The sequence below is a fragment of the Sander lucioperca genome, chromosome 3, assembly GCF_008315115.2.
Source record: "Sander lucioperca isolate FBNREF2018 chromosome 3, SLUC_FBN_1.2, whole genome shotgun sequence".
Lineage (NCBI taxonomy): Eukaryota > Metazoa > Chordata > Actinopteri > Perciformes > Percidae > Sander > Sander lucioperca.
The window spans coordinates 29,655,430-29,665,860 of record NC_050175.1 but is presented as its reverse complement, the minus strand read 5'-3'; the positions used below and the strand labels follow the sequence as shown (position 1 = coordinate 29,665,860).

The 10,431-nt window shown below is 38.4% G+C and overlaps 2 protein-coding genes across 4 annotated transcripts; one reads left to right on the top strand and one right to left on the bottom strand.

The window, feature by feature from the left end:
- Positions 1 to 242: 242 nt before the first annotated feature.
- Positions 243 to 6,885, bottom strand: stk16 (serine/threonine kinase 16). Of its 3 annotated transcripts, none has more exons than XM_031306480.2 (8): positions 6,817 to 6,885; positions 6,314 to 6,438; positions 5,539 to 5,758; positions 5,325 to 5,458; positions 4,868 to 4,955; positions 3,364 to 3,492; positions 3,091 to 3,212; positions 243 to 1,907 (listed from the first exon to the last, which is right to left on the bottom strand). In XM_031306480.2, exons 2-8 carry the CDS (start codon positions 6,397 to 6,399, stop codon positions 1,769 to 1,771), a joined length of 918 nt encoding a protein of 305 aa, XP_031162340.1. In that variant the 5' UTR covers positions 6,400 to 6,438; positions 6,817 to 6,885; the 3' UTR covers positions 243 to 1,768. The 3 variants fall into 3 exon arrangements, with proteins under 3 accessions (XP_031162340.1, XP_031162339.1, XP_035855525.1); XM_031306479.2 differs by having other exon boundaries at positions 6,849 to 6,867; XM_035999632.1 differs by lacking the exon at positions 6,817 to 6,885 and adding an exon at positions 6,680 to 6,698.
- Positions 6,886 to 7,437: 552 nt separating this feature from the next.
- On the top strand, positions 7,438 to 10,431 carry LOC116054764 (PEST proteolytic signal-containing nuclear protein). The gene is made up of 5 exons (XM_031306481.2): positions 7,438 to 7,625; positions 8,272 to 8,495; positions 8,759 to 8,830; positions 8,920 to 8,975; positions 9,138 to 10,431. Exons 1-5 carry the CDS (start codon positions 7,580 to 7,582, stop codon positions 9,247 to 9,249), a joined length of 510 nt encoding a protein of 169 aa, XP_031162341.1. The 5' UTR covers positions 7,438 to 7,579; the 3' UTR covers positions 9,250 to 10,431.

Genomic DNA, 10,431 nt, shown 5'->3' with positions numbered 1-10,431 from the left:
CCTTAGGAAGGAGTCAGTTTCACAATTTTATTAAAAACTGTATACGAGGGCGCCCGGATAGCTCAGTTGGTAGAGCGGTCGCCCATATATAGAGGTTTACTCCTTGACGCAGCGGGCCCGGGTTTGACTCCAACTTGCGGCCCTTTGCTGCATGTCATTCCCCCCCTCTCAATCCTTTCATGTCTTCAGCTGTCCTGTGAAAATAAAGGCCGAAAATGCCCCCCCAACAAAATAAAACTGTATACGAGTGCTACATAATTAATGTTTATTTACCCTTTACTGTGCAGTGAATGATAGGTTAAACAGAGTTGCCCATAATCAAATAACGCACTCCTACTTATTTCTATCTGTGTACTCCCATCTACACTTAAAGAAATCCTTAGTTTACCATCTGTGGCATACCACTATTAGTTTGCCATTAACACCAAAATTTAAAGTCAGTTGACATATCCAAACTTTAGCTTTAAAACGATAATATATTTGAACAGTACTGTACGTATGCCAATTACCATTCCAACAACTAACTTAATAAAAGACATTATCAAGATTGTTTTTTAGTTCTAATATGGTCCATAATCACCCCATTACAAAGTCACAAAAGTATTGATCTCAACTTAAATGTCCAAAGTATTTATAATTTTTTTTTAATCTAATAATTGTTTTAAAAATGTACCATTTATGTCTACTACTTCAGACTGTCAAACCCTTTAGGATGTGGTTGAACCCTGAGAGAACAAAAGTGTGAGACCACATTAAAACATGACAGGAAACACAGAATTTAGCATAGCAGAAATGGAAAATACCGTTTAAAAAGACAATACAGTGAAAAGTGAAGGTTAAACTGCAATGGCTGATATGACACTGGCGTAATTAATAAAAAGACGTAATTTGTGAAAATGATCATCTACTGTTGTAGGTGTGTTACAGTAACACCTGACCCCTTCTTCTTGAATATTTTTCTTCTTATGTAAGCAGACCCTCTTCACTGTTTTACAAAGAGCCCATTCACACATTATCAACAGTACAGAAACATCACCATGTCAATGCGTGGAGCAAGGGACTGTGATGGTGGAGCACCTCTGTGTGTTTAAATGCAGCATTGCAGGTAAAGGAGCACTCTGCCTCTTTAACTTTCCCCCCAGTAGAGACCAACAGTACGAGGGAAGGTGTGAAGAAAAGCTGAAGGCAAAAGGTGTATATCGATGATTACAGCACACGTGTGTAACCACATGTTACACACACACAAAACACAGAAATCAAGATAAAAAAAATTAAAGGGAACTGAACCCTATTCCTTCTTCTAGGGAATGAAGTCTGATATGTATTGAACTCAGGTAGCTTTCATCCACCGGAAAGTTTGGCAAAGCTTTTTTTGTTATCCCTTTTCTTTTTAAAAATGCAAACTACAATTTTTAAACATCCCTTTAAGATTACAAAGTGAAGTCACTTCCCTATTAGAAGCAACAGTTGACCCTTGCCAAAAGCATTATACTACAGGCTGGAATTAGATTTGAGGCCTTTCAGATTATTTGGTACACGTAGGTCTATAAGGGCTACAAGAGTCCACTGTGATAAGCAGGCCGGATCGGATCATTCAAAGTAAAAGCTGATACTGTTGCCAAGCTCCCCAAGCTGAGTGAAAGTCTGTACCCTAGGCTTTTACACACAAGTCAATAAATAAAAGAAATATTTTCAAGCTCAAAATAATAGGCGTTCATTTATGTGTGCAAAGGTGTCCAAGACCCCACATCCAGTTCACGGTGCATGATCAGACCATGTTGGTTTGGGTGTTGGGGCTGCGACTCTGCAGGTCCTGTACCTGGTCAAGAACCCAGGTGATGTTTGGTCTCTCCTGGGGATTTGACACCATTATGGAGCTCAGCAGCATCTGCAGGCCCTCCGAGTAACTGGGCACAAGACAAAGACAAGACATAGCGGAGTTCAAACACAACAAAAACGAAACAAAAACATTAACCCGACTTGTGTTTTCAGATTGCATTTTGTTCAATTATAAAAGGAAATTGAACTACATTCAGTTTGTTCCTACTGCATTTGAAAAGTCAGTCTCATATTAACTTAGCTGCAGACTAACACTGGTATTAGAGACATTTTGATTTACATACTTTCTCTCTTGTTATTATCACAACTGTTTGCATAGAATAATATTATACTGAATACTCTAAACAAGATAACTGGAGCCATTGCGTGTCCTTGTCTGAGCACGGTGTGTTCCAGAGGGCATACATGCCCTCTCAGACCAGATAGGGGAGACGTCATCGACTCTGTCAAGATAAACAACTGACGACACCAACTCTTGTATCATGATTATCACATTCTACGTTGTATTACAAAAGCTGCTGTAGAGAGCTTTTCGTTAGGTCATTGTCTGTACTATTCCGTAGTGTGGAGAAGGCCTCCTCGTTGTGTTCTCGAGTAAAATGAACTTTAATATCTCTTCAGTGGTCTCTGTCTATTGTTGATAATGTAAATTATTCTAACAAATGGCTTTTAGTAAATACAAGGACAATTCAAGTGGATGAAAATCTTAGTCTGCCAGGTTTTTAATTCTACATGTCAGGGTTTACCCTACCATTATAAGGCTAAGGCGCAGCACCCAAGCTGTTTTGGGAAGCACCTAAGGTGAATGAACGTAAAATTAATGTGAGCATCAAATCTAGAGCAGATCTAATGATTGCAGTTGGTCGCCAGTGGACTTCTTTAACAAGTTTTGTCTTTAAGCTTTGAGTGTTATTTATTTATCTGCTGTAGCTTTTCCAATGTTTTAGACACAGATATGATAATAATAATGGTCTAAAATGACGTGAAATTGCATTTGTTTAAATTAAAAATTTAACATTTTCTTGAGGGAGGACCCCTAAAGCCCTAGCCAAATGTATGCACCTAAGTCTCCCACAAACCTAGGGAAACACTGCATGTTAACTGAGTTATCTTTGTGGCTGCTTGTATACAGTATGTTCTGAAAGTTACACCTACCTACAGTACTACCACTACCCAGGGAAGTAACAGAAACTGATACTTCAATGGGAAACTTGCTACACTGTAAGACAATGTTATAGTCTGAAGACTGACCTGCAAGACTGTGGGATAGTCACTGGATTCTGGACAGCCAGGGCAACACTGTCCCCCTTCTGAAATACCATGTCATATGGCCCCTCCAACATCATCATGCAGTATAGCACACATCCGAGTGACTGGAGGAGTATAGGAAGACATCAAAAGAAAAGACGTAGTCAGTGAATGATCCACAGTAACATTAGGACTTGGTTTTTACAGACTTACTAAAGTCACTTAAGAAAACAACTAGAACAACATACAAAAGCAATAAAGAACACAAGGCTTTACCCAGATATCAGTGCGCTCATCTATAATGCAGTGGCTCTCTACGTTGAAGAGTTCAGGAGCCCTGTAGGAAATGGTGCACCGCTGAGCTGCCCAGTCCTGTATGGTCATGGCTTCTCTGGTTCCTCTAACCTGAAATTAACTCAGTTTCATTCAATTCATCACAGGGTAAGCAGTGTTTCTTAAACTTTTGTCAATAATGTACCCCCTTCGAAATATTTTGTTTATCCAAGTAGCCCCTGAACATGATAACATATTTTTGGTGGAAAAAAAAAAAACTATATAAAAAGACACAAAGCTGTGCCATCAGTGCCTGATTTAATAAACAACAATATTGTAACTGAAAAACACTTAAAACCTACATTTTCAATATTAAGAATCCCAGAATGAATTCATTAATATTGTGTATAACTATTTTAGAACTATGCATCTTTTATAAATTAACATGGAAAAAAAAAGAAAATGTCCAAACCACCTGCAATACCCCCAAAGTACCCCTAGGGGTACACGTTACCCCATTTAAGAACCAGTGATTTAGAGGACCTACAACATAGACAGCTGAAAAAAAGCAGGTATGCTGCCCCTCACTCTTGAAATGTTATGTTAATATTTATTCTATGGTAACACTTGACAAACTCTTTCTGTTGTGTAGAGGGGGGAAAAACTAAACAGCAGAATGCCAAATTTCCTATATGAGTGTTTCAAGGGGAGCAATCAGTGTCGTAAGCTCCAATACCACAAATGTGATAAAAACTTGCCGAAGTAAAATATCATGACAAATTTGTACAAGCTCTGGACTAAGACGAAAAGTAAGCCAGAGTAACAAACGTTGGAAGCATTTAAAAAAACTTGAGAAACTTTCTCCAGGAAGAAAACAGAAATGTTTTGTGCTTTAAGATGAACCCTCAGTAACATCACTTAGGCTTCTGCTTGTTACATAGCTATGGGTTCTTACATAGCTATTGATATTAAGTAACAGACAATATCCAGTAACTGTTCATTTCAAAGATGTGAAGCATGAAATTTTGAATATGTGGTTGAAATGTTGCTCTGCCATGTAGAGGTGGAATTTTGGAACTTATTTCTAAAATAATGTCAAGTACAGTGAATATTTACATTATCTGCACAAGGATGTTTATTTAATGTATTTGAGAGTTATAAATGATGCGGTATCTATCTCATTGTCCTAATTTAAAAGACCTAGATTCTGACATATCTTAATTTCATACTATTCAGCAACATCTAAGAATAATGTTCAAAATTATTTCTTAATATCAACAGACAAAATAATGAAAGTGATGGACATCGTTCTTACACAGTAAGAGCCCTACCTCCCAAATCACACAGCATTTTGCTTTTGATATGACATAGAGACAGACTATGGGGATGTGACTGACCTCAGGCATCAGTTAAACTAATTTGGGCTTTAGAGTTTGACCAATAGTATCAATGCTTATAAAGTCATCGGTAAAACCTTTCAAACTCTTCATAGACTCTGTGCCCTTACCTCAATCCTGGCACGGTTCATAGAGCCCAGGTCCATCAGAAGAGGCCCGTCATCCTCATCCAGAAGCACATTTGTGGGCTTTAAGTCTCTGTCAAATTAAAGCGAACACATAGCATTCAGTGTACATAGTTCTCAGATGTCTGCAATTGTGTTACTATAAAAAAAGGAACACACAAAAGTTGCCCTTTGGAAAACTAACATAATGTTTAAAGATTGTCCGATATACTCAAACTATTGTACTGGTAAAATGCCCACGTTTTTTTTAAACATAGTTTTTTTCCTTCCTTTCTGATAGTGTGAAATTCATTCATTTGGCAGAAATTAGGATTAGTGCCAGATTTCAATGTTTGGAAGTCAAATTTGAGCACTAATGATACAATAACAGTTCTGTGCATTTTGTAAACTGAAGTCATTCATGTTTATATTGTAGGCATTTTGTCATGATTATGTGTCTTACCTGTGTGCATAGCCTTTTTCATGAATAGTCTTGAGTCCAGAGCAGATGCCACGCAAGATTTGCAAAACCTGTTTTTCAGGCATTGAGCTCCCCTTGTCTCTTAGCTTCTCCAGAACAGACCACAAACTGCCTTTCTGTTTAAAGACCAAAATATCAGAATCAGATCATTTCCCTCAGGGTTATTCTGGTCATACCAACTTCTGCACCAACTTACTCTAATATAAGGTAGAAGTAACCAGGCTTCAGTCTTGCCTCCACGATCAACAAAGGTGTGTGCAACCAGGCTCAAGACATTAGGGTGATTAAAAATCTGATGCATCTCCACCTCTGTCTGAGCCTCCTGACGGCCTTCACGGTCATGGCACAGGATTCTCTTCAGGGCGTAGAAGTGCCCATCCTTTGCACCCTCTACCAGATCAACATAACTGAACCCACTGAACAGAGGAAACAGAGAGATTAGAATTCAGGAGGATCATATGAGTCTTAATTGGACTTTAAGGGATAAGGCTGGCAATATTCTTTCTCTCTTTTCATTTGTCCATCTTTCAATGCTCTCAGCCCCAACCCTGTTTGTTCCTACTGAAGACATCAATCTTTGAAAACAAGTCACAAATATACAACTCCATTTTCTTTGGCACTATCCTTTTTCATGGATGTTCCTCAAAGGAGGAATAAATAGTGCATTTTATGGGGACTCCGTTCAACCGAGATTTGGTGTGCTATGTTTGTATTTGCTGTAGAAGGATGGTGTATATAAGATTGACTCAAAATAAACATACTGTAACTAAGAAAGATGTCCCCAAGGTCAACACTGAGGCTCAGTGGTGTTTTTAAAAGTTTGTAGGTCGCTCAAGCAATAAGCTATAATCATGGCTTATAGGATCATTAGATTTTTGTCGTTTCATGGTATTGACAAACAAATTGAAAAATAAAATATCACCACTTCATCTGGAATTAAGAGGAGTTAAAAAAATATATAAATATCTTACCCTTCGTCTAGTTTCTGGACAAAGTAATATTTTTTGTTATCAATGGTGATGGAGCCACGGGAGCATATGCAGAGGGTCTGTCCCATCCTGACTGGCTCATTGTTTAACGCCAAGCTTTTAAGGGCCTGGGAGAAGCAGGACAAGTAAAAAAAAAAAAAAAGTTATTTGAGAAAGACAGCCACAGAAATATAGCAAATAAGGCTACTAGCTAAAACATTCATTAATCAAAGTAAACTGCAAGATAAGCTTTACGTCCATTGTAGAGAAAGTTAACATGTTATCAATAAAAGGTAAACTGTTAACGTTAGCTAACATAGCACATCACCAACATCTAATTTAGCTAGCTGAGCTTCCAACGTAATTTACAGGCTAGAACAGCGAAAAGGCGACATTAACGTCGATTTTAACGTTAGCCCCAATAGCGGTGGAATTTTAATTGACTACCCGACGCTAAACATAACAAACATATGCTATAATTTGTAGCATTGCGTCTTTATTCTTACCAGCTAGCTGTCTGTTTACCAAATTAGCTTACTGTCATATCGCCATCTTTTTCTTCTTGGGTTTTTAACCATTGACATAGCTATATATAAGGTTTTAACGGCGGTTGGCAAGCAGTGTATTGGGCGCATTACCGCCATCTTCTGTTTTGGAGTGTGGACCGGAGATTAAACCTTTCTTTTCTTCTTTTATAGCAATATATAAAATCAAAGAAAATTATTTTGCTTCTATTTCTTGTTCATATTATAATCCATCACATGCTTAGCATTGAATACATGTGCTTAGCTTCACATTATACATTTAAATGTATTGAAAATTCAATTTTGAAATACATACAGGCCTAAATCCTCTGCATATCTTTTGCAAAAAGATTCGCAAAAAGCGTCAGGTTTATTTTGAACATTTACTAAATAATTTAAAAAACAAAACGAAAAAACATATTCACATAACCACATAACAATTTAAATGGACAGTAAAAATATATAGCAAACTCTCAATATACAAATTCTCATAAAACAACATAAATACACAACATAAATAAATAAATATTAGCCTAAAACCGAAAATACTGGTCCTTCCCCATAAAATCTGGCCAAATATCCTCTATACTATACCCCGGGCCCCCCCATTTGAGCATTTTCCACAAATCACCGTGATGTCTCTTTTCTTCTTCTCCTCTCATAAATAGTGTGTACGGAGCTTGTTTAGCGCACAGCGATTGAAGAGGACTAGCGGCATGAGTTGTCTTGTTCCACAGAAAAAGTTATGGCGGATTACGAGAATAACAGAAGGGGTGGCACCGACGACGGAGGTGATATTTGTGCTGTTTTAACGTCTAAAATGTGGCCGACAAATTAAGCGGTAGTTAGCGTTAGCTTGATTGTTCAGCCTATCCATGAAAACTACGCCCAGCTAATGTTAGACTGAGGTAACTTCACTAACGTTAAGCTAACTTAATGTTAGCTGCGTATCATTGGCTAACGTTAGCTAATGCGAAGTAGCGTGAATAGTTTGCGTTGTATTAACGTACACTATTAATCTATGGGAATTGGGATGGCTGTAACTTCACGGCTAAAGTAACTGCTAACTACGTTAGTCAGAGAATATGTTGAATATTTTCCTTCAGCAGCCTGTCTCTTATTATCTTGCTAACCTGGCGTTAGCCTAGCTAGTGTGCCAAGTATAGACGCAGGTTAACGTTATTATTTGCTCTCAGACCCTGCGTACAGCACTCGGTTTACGTTAACCCTGATATTGTTGGTAGTTTCCGCATACACAGTTCCCAGGTGGACTATTAAGACCATAAGCTAAATGGGAAGAACCTAAGTTAGGCTAACGTCACATTTTGCTAGTTAATGGCTTGAAACCTTAGCTACACAGGTAAAGGTGATAGCTTTTTATTCTCCAGTTCCCAGGAAACAGTTGTTCACCTTGGTGAGTTGTCTTGCCTCAAGCAGGGCCGCAGGAGGAGGGAGACAGAGTGAAAACTAAGCCTGTCTCTTGTAGCACTGTGGGCGAAGGGACCGCAGTCAAACGCACATCCCAGCATCTCTCACCTGAAGATGAGGACGAGTCCTCCGCAGACCCTCCAGCACCCCGCAAAGTCTCCAAGATTGGCTTTAGCATGAGCAGTCCGATGGGGAAGAAGTCGAACCCCATTTCTATCAAACTTGGAGCATCAGTGAGTGTGTAGTAATGCATTATAACGGCGTCAACACATGTGAACTACTTGAATGTTGCCCCCATTATGAGTGGTGTTAAAAGAAGTAGTTATTAATGAGTTTTAATTAAATGAGAATTAATGCATTCATAAATTAAGTGAAGAAAACTGCAAATACTCAGATTTGATAAGTGTAACAAGCTTTTATTTTGCAGTTAGGAAGAGAGTGAAGAAGTGTGATGCTTTTCAGTTTCCCTAAATCTTGTATCCCCAATCTGTTCTAGAAACCCAAAGAGCCAGTACCATCAGCTCCTCCAAAAAAGTCAGGGATGGCGTCTGTTTTTGACGAAGATGATGTGAGTGCACGCACAGTAATGTCATGGTTGTTCAAATCCATAAACAACAAATGTGCAAAAGCTTACTTTAACTTTCTCTTGCCATGCAGAGTGAACCTGAGGAGATGCCCCCAGAAGCAAAGATGAGGATGAAGAATATTGGCAGGTGAGTACACATATACATGTACTTCATAATCGTTGCCTCAGCTTCTGCTTTCATTAAAAACATTCAGCTTTTGAATCTTTTTTTTTTTTTTTTTTTTTTTAAATGAAACGCTACATTTTGCATTTAGTTATTTGTGAAGTGACTAATCTGCTTTCTTTTCAGGGAGACACCGACATCCGCAGGACCCAATTCCTTCAACAAGGGCAAGCAGGGTTTCTCTGATCATCAAAAACTTTGGGAAAGGAAGATGAAGGCCCAAGCAGACAAATTGTAAATGACTACTGTGAAATTGCCACTACAACTACCACAGTTTGTGTCACTAAAGGAGTGTGTATAGTTTAAACCATGTCAGAGATGTCTATAAAGGCTCAAATGATTCCTTACCGTAGCCTCGGTTTTGACAACTTCTCAGCTTTGTGGACATACGGTAAAGAATACTTTAAGCCCTCTATGATATTATGTGACTGAGCTCACGTTTACGTTTCGAACCACTACCGGCTGATGCTAACTAAGAAGAGAGGTACCAGTGTCAACCCTTTGTGATGAGAGGCGGGGGTGATAGAGATATGGGACAAAAAAAAATTAGCCAGAGTATTGTTTATACTAAAATTTGCTACAGTTGCTTTCTGCTGGCTGATTAGGAAATCTAGGATCTTAGAGCCCCCGTGCCCCTTTTGTGACATGCTTGTTCCCAAGTGAAGCTGGTTGGGCGTGGTGCTGAGCAAGCTCTCAGTGTTGCTTGTCAAATATTTGTGTAAAAATGTACATAGAAGTGTGATGTTTTATTTTTAAATCCACAAATGGGAGTGTGTTTGAGTGTTACGTAATCTTGCATGTGTGGCATAAACTAAACCTACAGATGGATTGTTTTGTTTCATTTAGTTTTGCAACATTAATGTACAACCCTTTGTTTTCACCAGCTATGCCACCTTATAGGCACTCTTTTGCTTTTGTTTTTATGTTAGTTTAAGTGTGTCAGTATTTCTGGTTTTGTTTACTCAATACTGTATTTTTGTCTGCTTTACTGAATCTGGCAATTTAAAAACAAATATAAATGAAGTTCTGATGGAAGGACTGCTAATGTGTTTTTAGTTGACAACTGTGTGACGACAGCTGTCACATGAACACCACGGTGCTGGTAACACTTACCTTGAATGATTTCCAGGGGGTTAAAATGCCGGTCAGCAATGATTAGACACCTTTACAAACTCTTTTCATCTCCACTTTCACATCAGAAATAGTACCCCAATCCTTTTAGTTAAGAAATAATGTCGTACCTTAATGATTTATTCTGTGTCTTGACACTTTTTGGAAAATTCCCTTGATCAAAAATATGAACTCTGAATTCCTCTGTAGGTTACCTGACTGTTGTGCCTCCCCAAATGAATAACATAAGCATCCACTGCTGCGACCTGTTTTATCCAACAACTCTGTCAAATACATTTTTTGGATGAAC